Source organism: Astyanax mexicanus, chromosome 1 (genome assembly GCF_023375975.1).
Source record: "Astyanax mexicanus isolate ESR-SI-001 chromosome 1, AstMex3_surface, whole genome shotgun sequence".
NCBI classification, from domain to species: domain Eukaryota; kingdom Metazoa; phylum Chordata; class Actinopteri; order Characiformes; family Acestrorhamphidae; genus Astyanax; species Astyanax mexicanus.
The window spans coordinates 33,749,840-33,772,102 of NC_064408.1; the positions used below are offsets into that span (position 1 = coordinate 33,749,840).

General features: G+C 40.0%; 1 protein-coding gene across 2 annotated transcripts in view; it reads right to left on the reverse strand.

Moving 5' to 3' along the window:
* Nucleotides 1-1,495: 1,495 nt before the first annotated feature.
* Nucleotides 1,496-22,263, reverse strand: part of nova1 (NOVA alternative splicing regulator 1) — a 53,176-nt gene continuing 32,408 nt past the window's right edge. For both annotated transcript variants that reach the window (XM_007257470.4, XM_007257471.4), the window contains exons 3-4: nt 17,818-17,984; nt 1,496-13,477 (exon numbers count right to left, since the gene is read on the reverse strand). In XM_007257470.4, the coding sequence (XP_007257532.1) occupies nt 12,461-13,477; nt 17,818-17,984 (1,184 nt within the window). In that variant the 3' untranslated portion in view covers nt 1,496-12,460. The remainder of the gene's footprint in view (nt 13,478-17,817; nt 17,985-22,263) is intronic.

Genomic DNA, 22,263 nt, shown 5'->3' on the forward strand with positions numbered 1-22,263 from the left:
CTGTGACAGGAGAGGTCAACTGTAGATGGACCTCTGCAGTTACGGCTCGAAGGTGAAAGAAGCAGTATGGGACGGAAAGGTCACTGGAATGAGCAAGGCACACAACCTCCAATTGCTCCTTGTGCACTGAGGTGACTGTCCATCACGCCAGGTGTGTGTTCTCACAGCCCTATTCACTAGAGATGGGTTCTATGAAGCACACTGGTGTAGGTGCAAAGCAGAACATTTCGAAAGGGGTTGGCAAATCAGAGGTCATTTCTACATACAGTATATACTATAGAGACAACATTATTTAGACACCTGATAATTTATTTTTCCTGTCCAGGGAAAACTTTAAGGATTTGTGAGAGGATTTGTTTGCATTCAGCGGCAAATGCATTAGAGGTAAAGGTGTTGGGTGATCACCCCCCACTTCCCCTCATTAATATGAGCTATGTGTAAAAGCTCCAAATAGATCCTACCTGATTCCACAAGTTTTTTTATCACTTTCAGACACTGAAAAGACATGATTCCAAACATCATGTACAAAGACAAATATGTCAATATATCAATACGTTGCTTTTTCGGCTATTCTTGTTACTCATGTACTGTTTGATCTGGTATTGCCTTTTCGGAAAAAAAAATCAAAAAGTGTGAAAACTGGTTTTGTTTGTATTTTTTGGTTAATTAATTAAACACCATATATGGAAAAAAGGCCCTTAAAATTCAACACTGAAAACCTGACAGGGCAAGAGACTCAACACACTGTTCTTTGTTTGTTTTCATCTTATTGTCTTTTTTTGTTTTTTACAAACACAATATCACAGCAACAGTAGATATTAATCACCCTCCATTTAAACAATGACATAAAATAAATACACAAATAAAGTAAAAATCAATCAGAAGCTCTAAACTGTCCGCTCAGTCGCCGTCTCCGCTGAGTGAGACGGCTTCTTATAAGAAGCTGGTTGGAGTTTTGTGGAATGGGACTGACAGCAGAAGCTCATTGTTTGCCAAAGCTCATGCTAAACCAAAAAGCTTCTGGATGGAGTTCATGGAGGATCTGAATCTGCATCCTCACATTCAGGTACGGCGTGTGTACCTTGTACATTCATTCTGGACTTCTCCTGGCATTATTTTAAAGGTATGCTTAGGAAGATTTGGCACGTATGTTCGTTTTGAATGCAGCTGCATATATTAGTAAGATCCCTCTGCGCAGAGGAGAGGAGTAGGCACAGGGAAAAGACAGTGGGAGCAGAATTGGTGAGGCTATAAAGGATTCTAAATGGGATTGATGGGATCGATCACTTGTTTCCGTGCTATAGCCGCCCACTCCTTTCTCTGTGCTTGGAAAAAACAAAAACGACAACTAAGAACAAAAGGATGCCACAGCAATGAGCTTGACAAAATGTACGATTGTTGTCGCTAACAACAGGCGTTTATCTTATAAACCACAGTGACGTATTAACTTTGGTCTGCATTTTTTCCAACAGGCGACAATGACGTTCATGCTAACGGTCCCATTCTGTTTTGACTGCCATCAGACAGTGATGGCAAAAACAAGCACACCATTGATATCAGCAACACAACGTTCCTTTGCCAGTCCATTGTTTTGTGGGGATGCAATAGAAGAAAGCAGCATGAGAGCAAAGACTTTAGTTTTCTTTAGTAAGTCAGGCGAAGCAATGAGTCGAATGAGTTCATGAGGTGAAGGGTCAAAGCTCCTCGTGGGCGTCGAGACGCGGCGCGTTCCAGGGAGCTGCGTGAACAGCTGATACCGTAAAGACTACTGAATGAACGAGGATGGCAACAGGTGTCACCGCATAGTTAACAGTCAGCTAGTGACACTATTGTGGACATTGTAAATGCAAGTCATGTTAGCATTAGCTTCCATCTGCACCTTCTGCCACAGTTAGCGTACAAGTATTAATTCCTCAAACATAGCCGGTGTTCTGATGAGTTGTGCTACCTTGTCAAAGCGTGCTACCACAGTGTATATTTATAAGTTAAGCTGCCTGATTAAAACAGCAGGTAGGATATTTCGATAGGCTAAAAGCACCATCTCAGAAAATGCTCCCAGCAGAAGATTAGGTAGGATATTTAGACAGCCTGAATCAGTGTATTTTTTTTATATGGAATCACCAGTTCCACTTTTGTTTCTCTCAAGCAAATAATCACAGTTTGCCCAGATTCTAGAGTGTACCAGAGGAAGACAGAACAATAATGAAAAACACTAACATGAAAGAAAAAAAAAAACATTAACAATTGTGGGTCTGCGCATGTGCAGTACCGCTTAAGTAGCACGCAACAATGGGTAGCACAACTCGGCTCAGAGGAGGTTGGCTCATTATTGGTACTTTAGCTAGACAGACAAGGAGCAGCTAGCTTCCATACTAATAACAAACGTAGCATGCTAATCTCCTTAGCATGCCAGAATGTGTGTTTGTAATTTGTAGAAATAAAGAGACTGCAGCTGCATATGGCACACACTGAGCTCTGAAAGAACTCTAGAAATAGTTCTGCTCTACTTCAGCACTCAGTGTGTGTGTGTGTGTGTTTCTCTGTGTGGGTTGGGTGCAGTCTGTTAGAGCAGGAATAAGGACAGTGTATGAGGCTCTGAGTGCTAACGCTAGCACCCAGGTAGCTAGCTATATGTGGGGCATTCTCATGAAACATACTGTATTTCTATCATACAGATACTAATTAATTTTAACTTAACATAAAATATCAGCAGGAGCAACATTTTAGACAGCAAAAAGCGCTTACCCTAGTTCTATTTCCATATCTCCCATATTATAATAGCCCATATTTTTTTCAATGCTAATACCTCGCTAATACACTGTTATGGTAAATTTAAAATGTAAAAACTGGGATAAAAACCCTTTGGATCAGCATTAAGTAAGAAATATAGCATTTATTACTGTTATAAATGCAGTAAAATAAATATAAAGCACTTGTCAAGCTTTACAATACTATTCTGCTCTTTTGTAGTTTAATACATTAATATTAGCTTCAAATATCGGCCAGATCTAAGCATTCACCTGCTCAAACATATGATATAATTGATATAAACGAGAAGAAATTGGAACAGAATCATCAAGGATCAATCCAAAATATCAGTAAAATCTGAATCTGCTGCTGCTAGTCTCTTTATTTATTATTTTGAAGCAAATATCAAATTCAACAATTTAAATTTTTAATTCAAACACATTTTTGGTAGGATTTGTCGTGTTTCAGGAGAACACCCCATACTCTGGTCTGACTACAAAATAAAAAATAAATATAAATATACTGTATGTGTTAAAAAAAAATGTTTTGGGAAATAATTGAAGAAATAAAAATGACATTCCAAATAAATCAAGCAGGCAGGTATGCTTGTGGTACCCTGTAATCATAGATAATTACATTCAACACCAGCCTGCTTCATATAACCTCATAATAGTGCCTTTATGGGTGGTTGTTTGCAGTAGTAGTGAATGTGAACAAAATAAGTACCACAGCTATTATTATTTATGTTATTATTATTATCATTATTATTATTACTACTACGTGTATTTCCTCCTTTTTATCGTGCCGTAATGTTAAATGTGCTGTTATATTCGCTTTCAGATGCAGCGTCACGTACACACACGCACACAGTGTCTGACTAACACACGCCGCTCCATTCATCATAATTATGTCCTCACCACACAGCCACACTGCAGTGCGGCAGCAGTGTCACCTGTGTGTGTGTGTGAGAGCATGATCTGGCCTTACACACTAGCTGCAGGCCTCTCTACACCCCTTATCAGAGTTTTTTTTTCTTCACTAATATTCTCTTCAGCCTACTATCTAGTATTTCCATGATTACATGATAGGTGCTACCAGCGCTGGAGAGTGAGTGGGTAGCATGCACTTCCTCTCATTTGAAGCCAGGCTATGATGTCCAAAAATGTGCCCTATTGTGTATAGTGCACTACTTTGTTGGGATTAGCGGTGTCCTAACCAGCAACAATCCCACAAACCACCTTACATAAAAAAAATATTTAAACTAATAGTTAATCTCCTTTTCTGGTGTGTAATTCCAACATGACAATGCTAGTCAACATACTGCTGCCATCTCAAGAGCTTGCCTTGAAGATACAGACACCCGCCCAAATATTTTTAACAATGACAGTACATACAGGTCTGGAAAAAAAAAAGAGAACACTTAAAGTGATGAGTTTCTTTGATTTTACCAAATTGAAAACCTCTGGAATATAATGAAAATGATCATAAGCCATCAAACCAAGCTAAACTACTTGAATTTTTGCACCAGGAGTGGCATAAAGTTATCCAAAAGCAGTGTGTAAGAGTGATGGAGGAGAACATGCCAAGATGCATGAAAACTGTGATTATTCCACCAAATGTTGATTTCTGAACTCTTAAAACTTTCTAATATAAACTTGTTTTCTTTGCATTATTTGAGGTCTGAAAGCTCTGCATCCTTTTTGTTATTTCAGCCATTTCTCATTTTCTGCAAATAAATGACAAAGTTTTTATGTGGAATTTGGGAGAATTGTTGTCTGTAGTTTATAGAATATAATTTTACTCAAACATATACCTATGAACAGCGAAATCAGAGAAACTACATGAAACCATTTAGTTAAAAGATTTGCATTTACTCTGGATTTTTTTTAGATGTAGAGAATAAGGTATAGGACACCATTTCAGACACAGCTCATGTCTTTTTATATTGCTGCTAATGCAACATCATTGGCATAAAAAAAATATTTTCTTTAATAAGCGTTTTACGGTGCTTTGTGGGATTGTTACAGAGTACTGAAAATTCGGCGCTACATTTTTGGACACCAGCCATTCTAGTCACACGGTGAACGAAACAGAGAGAGAGAGCAAGGTCAGTTATGCCCTCTGGAACTCCCAGCCACGTATGGCTGTGGCATCACCAAGAGTCGAACCGGCGATCTCCTGATGATTGGGTCAATGGTTAATTGAATGTGCCACTCAGGTTTTATTCAGCACATTATATCCACACCATCTCACTTCACATTTTAGTAATAATATTCTATTGCTTGAATATTGTCAATGTTAACATAAAGACCGCTGTGGTTTTGGTCACTAGGTTTGTTGTGTTGTTGTATCACTGTGTGAGACAGACAAAAATAACTGTAATCTGGAAGAACATGATCCAGCAGCATATCCTAACCCGTTCCATTTTTCATTGTGCTGATCGATAGTGCCGAAACGTGTTTAGTTAGTTTTTTTTTTTTTTTCGAGAGGTTTCTCTGTTTTATTTTTCCATTCCTCTTCAATGAACATAACTTACAGATTAAAAAAAAAAAAAACACCTTTCACATTCAAAGCATTTGATTTAGACAATAGGCAACAACAAAAAACAAGCGCTTGTGTGTCAGTAAATTACAGACACGAACACATACACACACTCGTTCTCTCTGTTTCACACACACACACAAACATACTGAAGGGAATGCAGTAGGGGAGACGGCAGGGGTGGGGCGGGATGCTGGAATCTCTCACACACTCCTTCAAATCTCCCTCAAACGTACAAACAAAAAATACAAAAAAATCAACACATTAAAAAAAAGTACAACTGATTTTCTTCTTTTGTACAAACAGTCAAATAATAATAATATTAATAATAACAATAACAGCAACAAACGTACAAACAAAAAAAAAGTACAACAAGAGCAACAAGAAAAACAGCACTGTCAAAGGTTTCCAATGTTTTAAAAACAGGTTGCTTGGTTTCAGTTTTGCATCCAGGAGGTTCAAACTGTATGTGTGTGTGCGTATGTATGTATGTATGTATGTATGTGTGTGTGAGTTGGGATGGGAACCTAATGCTCAGTAAAGTGCATTCGATGCCACAGCGGACGACGAGAAAAAAGGAAAGGGAGAAAATGGCTGTCAGGAGATTAAAAAACGGGCGCTAATGTGGCGTCGGGCCTTTCGTACACTGACACATACCGCTACATGAGTTTAAAACAGCCTCCACCTACAGACACGGAACACTGAAATAACATTCTGTTATCATTTTATGTAAAAATGCAAATACATTCATAAATTACATCTGGGGTTAGGAGAATCAAACCACGAGATAAGTAGCAATATCTTAAAACCGAGTGACGAAAGGTAGAATCCAATGCAATGTAACATATTGCAGTGTGTAATACTGTATAACATGACTCTGTATAATCAAACAAAGAATAAAGTAATGCTGTTATCATGTTATGCTGTATTAGGTAATGCTATATAATGTAACACTGTATCTTAACGTAAAGGTGAAGAGCGCAATGCTGTGCAATGCAGTGCTGTATGACATTACACTGTGTACCCATAACATAATGTTACATGGTATAATGTAGTGCTTTATAACGCAATGCTGTGTAACATTTCAACGTTGCATAACATAACTCTGCATAATGTAACACCATACACTGTAACACTGTATAGCATTAAGCTTTACAACATTACGCTGTATAACGTTACGTAACAGATGTTTGCATGCATGGGAATCTTTCCTGCAAATGGCAGGCCAGCATATTTCTGTCCCCACACTGTAAAATATGCAGATTTTAACAAATTAATACACTTCTTTTAAAAAACATCACAACAAAGATTTCTAAATTGGCTCAATGAAGATGAATCACTTAAAAAAAGTCATTAATCATCATTGATCTGCTTTAAACCTTTCGGCTGTGATGTTATCTTTTCTTCTTTTTGTTGATCCAACATTTCTTTTTTTCCAGTGCGGTTCCAGTTGCTATGGTTACAGTACAGTTTTTAAAGGCATAAAAGCTCTTCCCATCTCTGTCAGAAAAGAATGCATAAAAATATAAATGAAGCTTTTAACGGAAAGAAAGTGTTTCGATCTGTGCCACATGCAAAACTGTTTCTCAGAATGATCCCAGACAGTCAACTTAATGTTAGTTTCTGGATTTTTTTTTTTTAAGATTTTTTTTAAATGTTAGTTTTGATTCCCCGCCCCCCATTAATTCACTTGGATATCATGCAATAGAGACGTGCAAAAAAGATAAACATCTAACTCCACGAAACACACTTTCATAAATGGGACATGTTATGAATGCTTAATAACGCGTTTTACGACATGATTATAACATGTTTACGCCTACTCCATGCCGACCTACAGAGAGAATATGAAGGAAGAGCTGCGTGGAAGCCACAAGTCAAACAAATGCACAGGATGCTTTTTCGACCGAGTGTATAAAAAACCATGTTTATGCATAAAAGAACTATTATTATTATTATTCTCTATGCAACTATGGAGTTAAAAACAACACTGACATTGCTCTTTGTTCATGTTTTTTCATGTTTTTTTTTACTCTTTTGATTATCTTTTTGTTTAAACTAAAAGGTATTGATTGATTGGCACTTGATCGATGCGTCTAAAGTTATCGATATCTAAAATGCTTGATCACACGTCTACATGTCGAGAAGCTGCATGGCTCTAATCTGGCACAGGTTGACTATGTTATTAGTATCGATACACCTCGTTTGTGCTCCTGCCAAAAACGAGCATAACTCTAATGAACAGATCAGACATCTTTTCAACTAAAATATTTCTCGTATATTTCACTTATCAAATAGCAGCATTTTTTTATTTTTTAACTTACAGTATTACAAAAAAGTACATGTAAACCTATTCATTCAAAATCGTATTAAATCCAAGGGTTCATACAACGGACATAACAAAAACACAAAAAACTGGACAACATGCTACAATATTGCTTCCAATATTTCTTTACATTTTCTTTATGTAGATCTAAAATCATCAGTGACGTTGATGTGGACACCAGCACTCCGATTAGAGCATTTCTAATGCACGAACAAATGGCGAAAGCTAATCTTAATCTGGCTCGATTGGCACTGTCGTCATACACACGAGTATAACGGAGTTCACACACTGAAACCCACGGCGCAAGACAACTGCATTGAGACTACAAACTAGAGAACGACACTTAAGTTCCACGTAGACCATGGGACAGGACGGAATCCACAGTTTTCATTAAAAAAGGGGGGCGGGGAGAAGGGAGAAAGAAAAACTGACCTCAGACCGTTCTCCTAGAGCGAGAGGAGAAAGTGAGCGCAGGATGCAAACGACACTGACGTCATCGTTTGAGCTTGAGGTTTTGTCCCTTTTTCCAACCCAGAGTTCTACACTCTGGTGCTTAGCTCCCGGCTCTGACGGATGTCCAGGCCCTGCGTTTCAGGGTGCCGGCACAATGACAACGGAAAGTCTTTCACATTGATCTGAGTCCAGTTTAGAGGTTTTCTCGAATAGTGGTTATGAAGGTCAGGGTTTGGGTAGGGCGAACTGATCCTAGACCAGCCGTAACAAGGCCAACATCTACCGGGAGATGGTGTTAGGTAGAGATACAAAAGTTTCGAGTTTTCACAGACAGGATGTGAGCTTGTGGATCGGCGGCACAGTCTAATGGCAAAGTGCTTGCGGTGTCGGGCTCCAACAGTCGTCCGCTGCCCCGGATTGGATTGGGTTGGAACGTCTGAACACGAGTGCAGTTCAGCCCCGGAAAGAGCAAATCAGCTGCCAGCATTAACCAGAGAGTGGAGGAGGAGTACAGAGAAGAGAGGGAGGAGGATGAAAGGAGAGAAGTAGCGAAAAGAGAAGCATAAGAAAAAAAAAACAAGGCAATTGCGGATCAGAGACAGAGAGAGGGCAAAAACAAGACAGAACGAAGGAGGAAAGGAGGCCACCAGTAAAGAGAGAGCAAAGAGGTAGTAAAAGAGAAAGGAGACAGAGGTATATATAGAGAGAGAGATAGGAGAATGAGACAGTTCTCTCCATCACTTCTGTTAGAGTAGCTAACACGCTTGCAGTTTTATTAAAAATCTCTATTTCCCCAACTTGTTAAATTTTCCTTTTTGCCAATAATATGCACAGCAGCGATGCAGGACTCAAACTGCTGCAGCAGTCGTGCTGTGCTTGTGCTTCTGAAATTGCATACACGCTTTCATCTCCAATCTCAAAAATGAATTATTTAGCCCAAAACCGATAAAATACAGTAATTGCTCCTCGCTCGGCAACAAGGAGTCGTGGCAAGGATGAATATCGTAAAATGGTTTGTTGATAAACTGCCTGTCAAAAGCGCCATGCAAGAAAGATGGGGATATGATTTCTTATGGCAATCTTTATCTCAATTATGCAATGCACATAAATAGATCTTTTTCTTTCTCTCTCTCTCTCCTTCGCTCACTCTCCTTCCCTCTCTCCCCCGATGTTTCTGTCACCCCGCTCCCCCTCCCGTTGCAAAGCAGATTAGGGTCTGGGAATTGGAGGCAGTTGATGAATGTCTTTGTGCATGTGTATTTAGGTCAGTAGAAGATTGGGCATAGCCATACGGTTATATATAGAAGACCACGGTTCAAATGAAGATCTGCTAATTAATGATGGGTCTGAATGCCAAGCGGTTAGACAGTGACCCCGAACATCTCTCGTACTAGGTGGCAGAACCATCTCAGGTCACTTTTGCATGGTACCATGTCAAAAAACGTGGTGTTTTACAGTTGCATGGTAGAACCAAGGCTACATAGAAGAGCCATCTAAGACAACCAGTCTGACAGAACTGTTAGATCATGGTTTAATGACAAAACTGGTTCTAACCCGGGTTCCACAAAAGTGCATCAGACCAGGATTCTACAGTTGGACCTAAGAACACGGTTCCAAAGCAGAAGTTCTTCAAACCATGTGTTCATGGCAGAGCAGTTTAGACTAGGAATCCTTGATTGAACTGTCTGATGACTGTTCAGACTGCGGTTTCAAAACAGATTTGTCAGACCATGGCATCAAGATAGAACTGTCAGAGACCAGGATTTCATGGTTAAATAATCTATGACCATGGTTCTACATGAAAGCTGTTTTGGACCACAGTTTCATGGCAGAAGTGTCACAGAGTTCAGGATTCTGTGTTTGAACTGTCTTACCACAGCAAAACAGTTTTAGACCAGGATTCCTTTGCTGAACCGTCTTATCTAAAACCATAGCAGGACTGTTTCAGACCATGGTTCCACGGCAGTACCGCTTCAGACCACGCCTCCATTGCAAAATTGTCCATGGCACAACAGAAGAACTGTCTCAGGCTACAGTTCCGTGGTAGAGACGTATCTACAGGCGAACCGGATCAGCCCCTGCCACCACGGTGTCTTTGTGCTCACTCTGGTTCTTTGCTTAGCCCTGCCGTGCTGTGTTAACAAACGGTGTAATATGTACAGTACATTCCAGAGTTTATGATGGCATCGGCCGCTCAATTCACAGTGTGGTTTAAAAGAGATCGCCTTATTTTTTTTGTTCTGTACAAGAGTCCCTGCACGTTCTGTATCTCATATCTCCCAAGCTGGACTAAAATAAAATGCAGTTAGCAGCAGAAACATTGATCCTGTATGTGCAACTGTTCTCAAAAAAAGCTATTTATTACTCTGCCATGCTGTTTTTCAGAGAACGCATCCTACAACACTATGGACGGTGAGACGATTGTGGGCAGGGGGGTGTAACGTCACAACAGCGTTTGGGCTAAACGCTCTGCAGAGTGTCCAAGACATGGAGACCTGCGCAGGAAAGGCTAAAGCCTGCAATGTGCAGTTTCTCAGACGAGGATGGCCTCTGTTCAACTCGGTAATTCACGGGTCTACACTGGGCCAGATAGCTCACACCAGCATCAGTGTGGATAACAGCTTATTATTGTTATTATTGTTATGAAGGCTGTGTCTCATTGTATACGCTTACTCCCTTCCACTGTCAGACCTCTGCAGACAGCCTGACATCAAGAACAGTTCGCTCAGCAGTGAAATAGGCAACAACTGGAACGCAACCGAGGGCTTCATTAAACTGCATACAAACTGGAAATCTGTTCCTTTCCCATTCTGTCCAAACATGAGGTATATCAGCTTGAGCTCAGTTCGTACAAAAAAGAAACCTAAAAACCGAAAAGAAAGAACCCACAGTTATAAATCACCAGTATTTAACACCTACGAGTGATTACTGTGGTGTAATACTGTAGGTGTTAATTGAATAAAGGTGATATTACTGTGCCTGGCTGTCACCTGAAGCCTCCAGTCACAAGAAGAAGAGCAGTTTAGAGGTGTGACCTGTGTCCATTCAGGTCTACTTATTTTTCAAGTGCAAGATTTGAAAGTCTTAGATCAACCGACTTGATTCAGTGCTGTGTCAGTTCTCTCACATAGAGATTAGTGGGTGTTTGAATAGCAAGAAAGAGTCTAATGTGTCTAATGTCTCTAATGTGTGGCTTGTTTGCTCCGAAATGGCATTATGACCAAATCACAAAATTGCTTTCAATTAATAATTAGAGGCAAGAAACCCCTCAAATGCTAAAATCTATAGATAAGAACATGAAATTTCCCCAAAGTTTAATCATCAGTGAATTTCTCATAGCACCAAAGAGGGGTCCACTAACTAAACTGCACTTGCAAGGTGTGTGGATGTGTGTTTGTGTGTGTATACATTCCCGTACTCTCAAACAGAGCGCCTGACCTTTCGACAGCGGTCGTCTGTCTGCCTTTCTGCGACTGAGTTTAGCTGTCGATGCTAAACGGAGACTCGGTTTGATCCTCTCTTCACATATAAAAAATATCAAGATTAGTAAGTCTTTATACATTCAGGTCAACCTGGGTTCACAGGTTTAGGTAATATCTAAAAGCGTCAGGGTGAGGTCATATGGAACCAACCATGGTAGAGAAAAATCAGAGCTGTCCGATTAACAGAAGAAAGCCGGTAATGTTGATCTGAAGCGGCTAGCGAGCGCGTCTGTTCATGCCCTGTTTGACACAAGCTGGCGAGAACAGGAGGCAACAAAATGTTTCTAAGGTTCTGCTTAGCTTCTGCTTAAATGGATAACCCAACCAGACTGCCAGACTGCTTCAAACATAGGCCGAAAACCTATACTGTGTGTTATCTGTAAAGAGTGCTATCACTTATTTTAAACTGACCCAAAGAAGGGGTCACTAGGTAAACCCATCTCCCAGGTTGAGGCCTCTGTCAAGTAGTTCAACTAATTTGTACAAGCTCTGCCAATGACGGAAAAACAAAACTGAACCTATCTGGCCCCTGGCTGTGGGAGAGAGAGGAGGTAAGGTTCTAAGACTCCTCCCTCTCGGAGTGCCACAGGGTTCAGTACTCAGACCCTCACAATTCACACCACTTGACACGAGTTTAAAAAATAAAATAAAACAGCAGAATTTCAGTCACAAATTTCATATTCACAGATTCACACTTCTTTCCCCACACAATTTCCCCACAACCGTTCAATTTTTTTTTTGTTTGTTTGTTTTCTTGCCTCTGAAATTTGAACTTGTTCTTGTATGCCTTTGTCAGTACCACCCTCTTCCCTGCCTTTTCTTCTTCTGATCGTATGTTTGTCCGTTCTCTTTCTTTCTTTTTTGTGTCCTTTTCCTTGCTGTTCCCCTCCCCCCCGTTCCGGTTCTGTCTCTAGCCCACTTTCTGCGGGTTTGTGGCGCGGACGCCTTGCTCATACGTGATCCGCTGGCTGATGAGATACTGGGCGGCCTGTGTTGCTGCAGGAGACCCTGTGATGGTTACTTTGCGGTTGCGCGTACCGGGGATGAACTCGCCCTTTTTGGAGATCTGAATGCGTGCCCCCGTCAGCTCCTGGTACTCCACCAGAGTCTTCCCGCCTTTTCCCAAGATGGCACCCACCAGGTTCTCGGGCACAGCAATCTCCACCACCTCCTTGCCTCCCTCTCCGAGCTTCTCTGTCCCCAGCAGTGATGACGCCACCAGTGGGGATGATGGGTTAAGATAGCCATTGGAGGCCCCTGTCGCGGCCGCTAGAGAACCTAAGGAAAAGCCCCCTAGGCTTGGTACAGCAGGGTGACCTGCTCCTCCTGAAGCCTCGCTGGCGTAGGAGGCCAGCAAGTTAGCCGCTGCGGCAGCTGCAGGGTTAGCGCTGGCGGCGACTGCGGCTAGCACACCAGACGCAGCAGCTGGATTCAGGCCAAGCCCCAGTGTGTTGGTGTTGTAGCCATAGCTGGCTAGAGTGTTCAGGGCTGACGTGATGGCCAGCAGGTCATTCCCGGAGAAGCTGGACATGGCCGCTGGGAAGCCACCCATTCCGGCCAGGCCTGCTTGACCTAACAGAGTGGAGGCTGTGGCAGCAGCGGCGTTGGGTAAGACCTCGGTGCTGTTAGCATAAGGAGAGCCGGTAGGGTTGGAGTTAGCCACGGGGCCTGTGACGTTGGAGTAACTGATGTTTAGGCAACTACTGCTCTGCGGGTCCTCCTGGATCTTCTGCACGATAATTTCCACGGCTTTGCGGTTCTGCTCAGGCTCACCGCTGACAGTAACCACGCGCTCCTGCAGGTTGATGCCCTCAGGCTTCTGGGAGAGCTGCACCCATGCACCTGACTGCTCCATCACGGATTTCACGGTGGCTCCGCCCTTACCGATAATCAACCCCGCCGTACTGTTGGGTACGATTAGCTTGGCCTGCAAAAGACAGAGAGAGAAAGAGAGAGAAGTGTTAAAGAACAGCATCCACTTTTTCTCACATTCCACTGTGGTCCCTAAAACCACTAACAACTACCATAATGGAGATGACAGGCTACAGCGTCTTTAGGAAACATCGTAAACACACTTCTGAACAATCTGTTACAATGTTTTCTTCAAAATGATGCTTTGGGGAGGACTGTCCCAGATCTGTGTGTGTGCACTGCTTCCAAAATAGGTCGCTGCAGATGGTAGTTTGAGTCTGTGGACTTATATATGTGGCCATGCCTACACAAACTACTACATCTGTTCTCAGTAGGGTGCACATATAGTAAACAACATCTGTACTGAATGATTGCTTATGTGTTTATTTATATGTGAACTGTACAAATTTGTAGACATAAAAAATAAGTCAGTTGTTGGTGCTAGCCAGGAAATTAGCTGGTACAGTAAAATGCTGCTGTACAGACTAGAAACCCTTTAGATACCCATATATATATGGAGCAGTTACCCAGTCTGGGAGAGTTGAAGGGCTGGACAATTATTCATTGTCAATAGTTGTTGCGAAAGAAAATGTTTCAATAATGGTGATTTCATTTTTAATCAAATGTTCAATATTTCAATATCACCTTGAGTCCCTTACTAAACCAGTAGCAACACTCCGTTGGTGTGAATTTCATAACTGAGGACTAGAGTAATCTACAGACATGAAATGCATATAAATATACATAAAAGAATGTACTCTATCTGATGACTGATCTGGTATTCAAGGTTTTTTATGTTATCTGGAGTATTTAATATTATTTAGACTTTACTAAGAAACCGTTTATATAAAATATGTGAAAATGTATATAATGGATGTCAATCAATTTTTACCCTGATTATGAATTTTGTTTGAATTATCATATGCAGTAAAATACAGAACAGCATGTTCTGTCAGAATCCCCCAGCAAGGGCTCTGTATTACACTGGCAATCCCTCTTAAGGGTTCTATACAGACCTGGCAACCTATGACCGAATCTCTACTTCTGTGTTGTGTCAACATGCTGCCTGCTTTTTAAACCGAGAATATGTTCCCACACAAGGCTCGGCAGACGACACAATAAATGGAACACAGAACAACGTGTTAAAGTCAGCAGATACAGAGAGGCAGGTGTGTATGTGTATGTGTTTTGGTTGCCTGTGCATTAGTCTTGCGAGACAAATTTAACACCTGACGAGAAATATTGTTTGCTTTAATCTTGCGAGATCTCACGGCATGAGATCTCTTCACATCCCTAATTCTAAGATAGATAGATATACTTTTTGCAGCACCTGTTACTGACTGATGTTAATTACAGGGTGCTGCTGTCAGTTCTCTGCATTCAGGCCAAGCAGAAAGAGCAGAACACTATAGGGTTCTGTAACCATCAACACAAGCTATTATACTGTTCATACCGATATCATAATAATATTGTATCGACTGAAATTTGAAAATATTTAGTGGTGTCCAGCACCCACTGAATATCAACGGCTCTGCAGTGGAAATTGTGAAGAACACAGAGTTACTTAGTGTTCACATTGCAGAGGACCTCACCTGGTCCCTCAACACCAGCACCATAACCAAGAAAGCCCATCAGCGCCTCTACTTCCTCTACTTTTTGGCAATATTGTCCAGCCCTGCTGAGTTGTAGACTATATGTTCTTTTTAAAGGAAAATTTTGCACGCACGAAGCGAGGTAAATACAATCCTGCTGGTGCCCTGGCGCACACAAGCGGAGAGCATGCACAGAAATGCGGTGCGCATGTTCGTGGTGATCCTTCAAATTGGTGATCATTTAAATTGTTGATACACTTCCACTGTGCTAAAATATCAGGTGCTCTCTTGCTAACTTATACTGTCTCTCACCAACTAATGCTGTCTTTCTCTTACTTGCGCGGTCTCTCCCTCTCTCTCATCCATGCTGTCTCTGCATAACTCGCTCTGTGTCTCCATTTTACTCGCGTTGTCTCTTGCTAACTCGCCCCCCCTCTCTCTCTTTATCCTGATCTAATAGAATACAGTAAAAAAGCTCTAGTCTTGACACCACTAATATAATTACATTTTATTTTGTCAATTTAATGCTGATATTTTTTAAAAAGAACCCTTAAAACTGAAATGCATACAGCAATATGCATAGAAAAATATTTGTAGTTTAAGCACAAGCAATGATTTTTGTTCTTAATAAAGCGCCACAAACATGCTCACTGTTTGTTTCAATGAGATCCAACAAGATGGAGTCTCTCATGGTGACAGTATGAGAATGAGATTACTCATGTCAACTGTTAAATAAATATTTTGTGCGAGAATAATTATCATATTTTTTATTTTTTGGTTACAATTTAGAAAAAGGTATTGAAAAAGTAAATTCAAATTCAAAGTATCGTACCAGTATCGAACATTTTAAAACGATACTCAGCTCTACCCATAGAGCACTAACTTAAGTCATTGTTCATTGTATACCAGGCTTCTGATGTGACAGATCTGTCACTTATTTTGACTTGCAAAACAGCAATTAAACAGATGAAGCTCTGGCCTTCTCTAACCCTATTGCAGAGATTTGAATGGGATAATTCCAGGTAGTAACTGAGTGATGGCACTCTGGCAACCCTAAAACCCACAAGAGTCTACTCACAACTATATATACACCATCCAGACCACAGCATGGCCTGTGTGTAGTTGTGCAAGTACGTGAGTTGGCAAATGTATCTGTGTGTGTGTGTGTGTGTGTGTGTGTGTGTGTGTATCTGAGAGTATAAAAGAGAGAGAGAGAGTTAGTAGAAGTTTGGTGTGTAAGGTCTCACCGTCCGGTCACTGCTTATCTCAGCCATTTGTTGATCCTAGGGCTTACTGTGCAGCTGCCCTCTCCGTCTCTCTCTTTCTCTCTCTGTCTCTCTCTTTCTTTCCCTCCTCCCTCTCTTTCCCTAGAACAGTTGGTAAAAATAACCCAGCACTCTCACAATTTCCAGGCCCAGCCAGACCCTCTCTCTCTGGGGAAGACCCCCAGCCTGCCTCCCTTGAACCCTGGAGCTCCAGAGAACATTTGATGATTTAGTATATCACACTCATAGGCCCTGATTTAACAAGCAGTACACTAGGGCTGCAACGATTAGTCGACATAATCAACAAAGTGACTAATAGCTAATTTATAACAATAAAAGCCATAGCTAGTTCATGATCTGTAATAAAGAGCTGTCAAATTCATCTCTAATTCAGGCTAGGTAGCGCTCCCTTATTCACAGACAGTTGCAGCTCATCAGGTAGACGCAATCTTCTGTATTAACCGCACAGCTCTCGCTATCCACAAAGAGATGTTAGCCTCCGGGCTAGGGAGCCAGCAAGAGAAGGACTTGTGAGTGAGAGCACAAAAGTTTTGAAGTTTTGGACAAAGACTCAAGTTCAGTATTGTAGAATGTTCATTTGTTTATGTTTTGATGCAATGTGTGAATAAATGTTTCTGAGAGCGGTTTGCCAAGATCACAACCTACTTATTCACACAATTATTTAATCAGACAATAATGTGGCCGCAGTTACATGCAAAAACGGTCTATCGGTAGGTAGGGTTTATATTGTTCATCAGATAGAACTGCCGATCTCCAGGGATTTTAAAACCAACCCTCTCTTGAATCTACTCAGAATGGTGCAAAACAGAAAAAGCATTTAGTGAGCAGCAGTTCTGCAGACAGAAATGCCTTATTAATGAAAAAGGTCAGTTTAGAATGGCCAGACATATTGGAGCTGACAGAAAGGCTACAGTAACTCAGATACCTACACTGTACCAATCATAATTTATCTCAAAATGCACTAAAAAAAAGAAGACATTGAGATGCACTTTTGTCAGCAAAGAACAGAAAGTTGAGACTGCAATCATGTGAACCGAGGGGGGCTATTGGACAAAAGTTTGGAATTATTGTTTCACTACACCATTTCACTCTAGATTTCTCCTTTAAGAAGTGAAGCTCTCTTGAGAGCAAAAAGAGGCCATACACAGTATTTATAAGTGTATATTTGTTTTTTTTGTGTGTTTGTTCACAGTAGATAAGTATGTGTGTGTGTTTGTATGTTTCTGCATGCTAGTCCCCTTTGATGTGCTCAGGGTGAGTGCTAGTTTGAGAATGCAGACTGCAGAGTGTGTGTGTGTGTATGTGTGTGTGTGTGAGAGAGACCTGTCTAATGAGGTCTGGGTCAACAACAGTCTCAGGCTGGAGAATGTCGACCGGTTCATGAAGTGTGTGTGTGTTTATGTTTGTGTGTTTGACTCATTTTATGTGCGCAGGGTCAGTGTGGTTTGAGAAAGCAAACTTGTGGGTGTGTGTGTGACCTGTTTGACGCGGTCTGGGTTAACAGTAGTCTGGGGCTGGAGGATGCTGACTGGTTCACTCTTCTGGCTGCTCTGTGGCATCTCGCGCACTTTCTCAGCGATGAAGTTATGCACTCCGTTTAGCGCCTCCACAGTGCCCTGGATCAAACACACACGCTCCGTCGTACCTACACACACAAACACAAGCAGAGACAGAATTAGTATTTTAGCTTACAATACTGCTTATTACATAACAGATTAAATAAAGCGTAAAGAATTCAGTGAAAAGAATTGCATAATTTAAGCAAAAGGCTGCTATTTACTATTTGCACATCTGCTGAAAACACACGCACACACATACACACACACATAGCTCTTGACCCCTTGCCGGCAGCTGGTGGTGTTGACCTGCCTGGGATGCTGTTGCTAAGGCTGGAGAACCCTCAATGCCCTTGTCATGGAAACAGGCCTGTTCTCTGTCATCTGTCATGGGTCTAATAATTCTTCTCTGCTATAGTTAAGATTTAAATATAAATCTCTGGAAAAAATTAAGAGACCACTTTAGTTTGTAAATCAGTTTCTCTGATCTGATTTCGCTATTTATAGGTTTATGTTTGAGTAAAATGAACATTGTTGTTTTATTCTATAAACTACAGACAACATTTCTCCCAAATTCCAAATAAAAATATTGTATTTAGTAGAGGTGTGCCAAAAAATCGATTCACATAAGAATCTTGATTCTCATTTACTACGATTCAGAATCGATTTAAAATGTCCCAAAATCGATTCTGAGGGGCGGGTTTTAGACTGATTTTGGGCTGGGTATTTTTGTTGGACCTGGCAACCCTGGGGATAGCGCTTGTCCTTTCAAACGGAGATCTTCCAGACACACACAGAGCGTAGGTGTTTGAGAATCACCGGTAAGATGGCAGAACAAGCACTATATTACATTAGATTAACGTGTAGTTTCAATGTTTTATGGCAGAATGCTTCATAACAAGCATAAAAAAGATCGCTAGTAGTTAGTTTCAGTAACTGTTAGCTAGCTAACAAGCTAACTTTCCAGTTCCACCTTAAATAACGCTACAGGTGGCAGCGGGCTGCAGCATTTAAGGCGGAACGGAAAAATACAATAAGCTAATCAGAGCTAATTTCAGCTCCTCATCACAGAGGAATTAAGGAATGGACCATATGAATTAATTTCTCCACCTCCTGCCCCCTTTCTGAAGAAATACAACGACCTTAAATTAACTAGTTAATCAGCAGCTGCTCCTGAACTTTAGCGCTCCACTGCTATCATCACATCAGCCCAGCAGCGTCACCTACACACCACCGCTAGTAGCCTGGTAATAAAGCAGTGTTATTTATTATTTATTTATTGTTCATTAACGTCATTGTGATATCCCAGTGATTCCTCTGTCACTGAGGACCCACATTCCTGCACATTTTATTGTTTTTGTAACACATTACCTGCTCCAGGACCAGTGTATATTATGGAGGGTTTTTTTTCAATAAGATTCATAAGCCAGAAGCAGAAATTTTTATAATTCAAATCGTTTTGAATCAAAAATCGATTTTGAATCGAATCGTGGCCCCCAAAATCGGAATCGAATCGAATCGTGAGATAGTAAACGATTCCCACCCCTAGTATTTAGAGCATCCATTTGCAGAAAAATGAGCAACGGCTGAAATAACAAAAAAGATGCAGAGCTTTCAGACCTCAAATAATGCGAAGAAAACAAGTTCATATTCAAAAAGTTTTAAGAGTTCAGCAGAAATTAATATTTGGTGGAATAACCCTGGTTTTTATCACAGTTTTCTTGGCATGTTCTCCTCCACCAGTCTTGCACACTGCTTTTAGATGGTTTTATGCCACTGCTGGTGCAAAGATTCAAGCATTTCAGCTTGGTTTGATGGCTTGTGATCATCCATCTTCCTCTTGATTATATTCCAGAGGTTTTCAATTTGGTAAAATCAAAGAAACTTATCATTTTTAAGTGGTCTCTTATTTTTCCAGACATGTATATAAAAAAAATCTTAACAATGGCAGAGAAAAATGTTACACTTGTCTGACACAACTATTTTTTTCCCCAATAACATGTAGTGCTAATGCAATGGTGAAACAAATGTATGCAAAAACAGTAGTATGGTATTTATACTGTAAACCTGTTTGATTTAAAATATGAAACTGTGGAGCAGAGAAGCATATAAAAGAACAGAGTGTCTCACACATATTTACAAGTTTTAGATATTAAATAAAATGTGGGTGAAGGGAGGACTAAAGAGATAGTAAGATAAAGGCATATATCGGTACAGGGGGAATGAGAGGGGAGAAAAGCAGCGCTGTGAGAAACAGTGCTGAAACTTGGCTGTGTGTGTGTGTGTGTGATACTCCTGTTGTGATGTCATCTTTTCTCACCAGATTGGATATCACACATCTGTTTCAATAACACCTGTTCACATTTAAACCGTGCCATTTATACTTTGTGTGTGTGTGTGGGTATGGGTGTGGGTGTGTATATGTGCCCACAATTATTATTATAATATTTGCTATTTAAAAGATCTGTCTGCTAACTAACAGATTGTGGCAGTGTCTGTGTATGTGTGTGTATATTTGTGTGTGTGTGTTTGCGGCATGAGGCTGTTAAAAATAGTAATTTCAGTTTCCGTGCCTGACTGTCTGACGACTGGAGTAAAGTGGAAAGGGTCTCATGTTTCTGTTGTACTTTTGTGTGTGTAAGTGTGTGTAAGTGTGTGTGTGTGTAACACTATAACACCCACACACTATAACACCCACACACTCATTCATTCATGCTGGGACTGAGGGTGCTCAGCGGGTATGATGTGTGCGAAAGTCTAGCCTGGATCAATCACAGAAACTACACTGTGTTAGTAACATAGTAAGAACTGTGTGCGTATGCCTCAATTTCTGAGTGTGTGTGTGTGTGTGTGTGTGTATGCTATGTGTTTGTGTGTAATTGTATTAGTACATTTTTAGTGTAATGTAATAGGCGGAAATGTTCAGTATTATATTGAAACATACCGTTACATATATTAATACATGTTAGTCATAATTAACATATTATTAGTACACATACATATAAAGCTTATTCTAATTCATACTGGACATAATACTATTAGATATCATATATATATATATATATATATATATATATATATATATATGATAAAATTAATACATGAAATAGTATAATATTTGCATGTATATAATAAATATGAAAACTACTGGACATTATTATTTTTTTTTTTTATCTCCAACGACTTAAAAGCCTAAGGCCCTGCGTCCTGACTGTGAAAACTAGTGTGTGTGAATGTGTGTGTGTGGTGTGCTTACTATAATTTGTAATGGACATAATATTAGATAAATATATATATTTTTATATTTTTTTATCTGCTTTATGTTCATACATTCATTACATTTACCATAAGAAATCCAATATATATATATATATATATATATATATATATACACATACATATATATATGTATATATATATATATATATATATATTTTATTTTTGTTTGTTTTGTTTTTGTTTTTTGTTGATTGATCTCCAACAACTTAAAATCCTAATCCTATGTGCCCTGACTCTGTGTAAAAACTATGTGTGTGTGTGTGTGTGTGTCTGTGTGTGTGTGTGTGTGAGGTGCTTATTCTAATTCATACTAATATTATTATATAGGGATATAGGGACATTATATAGGGATACTTATATAATACATACATGAAATAAATAAGTATTATACTATAAATAGGATATATTCCCTTTTGTAACTATTTTAATCTGCTTTATGTTCATATGTGTATTATATTTTATCATTATAAATTATATATATAATATACAATGATATAATAATAATTTTATATATATTATTGTTGATTGACTTTATCCCAAACAACTTAAAACCCCAAGACCCTGCGTCCCGACTATGTGTGTGTAAGTGTGTGTGTGTGTGTGAGTGAATGTGGGTGTGTGTGGGTGCTTATTCTAATTCATACTGTACATAATATTATTAGATATTACATATTATATATAGATAGTTATATAATACATACATTAAATGCATGTATATAGTAAATAGGGGAACTGCCAAATATAGGATATGTTACTTTTTTAACATGATTTTAATCTGCTTTATGTTTATACGTTCATTGCATTTTATCATAAGAAATGTAATATATATATATTTTGTTGATTGACTTTATCTCTAACATTTTAAAACCATAAGACCCTGCGTCCTGACTCTGTGTAAAAACGAGTCTGTGTGAGTGTGTGTGTAGGGGGGTGTGTGCGCGCACTCATTTTAAGGGTTCCTGGACGCTAGCGGTAGTAAAGCCTGAGCTTAGAGGGGGCTTCTTTTTATAGGTGGCCTGTGAGCCAGAGGAGCTTCACATACTCTCCTCTCAGCAGCTCCCAAGACAAATGACGCCCGCAAAATCTCCC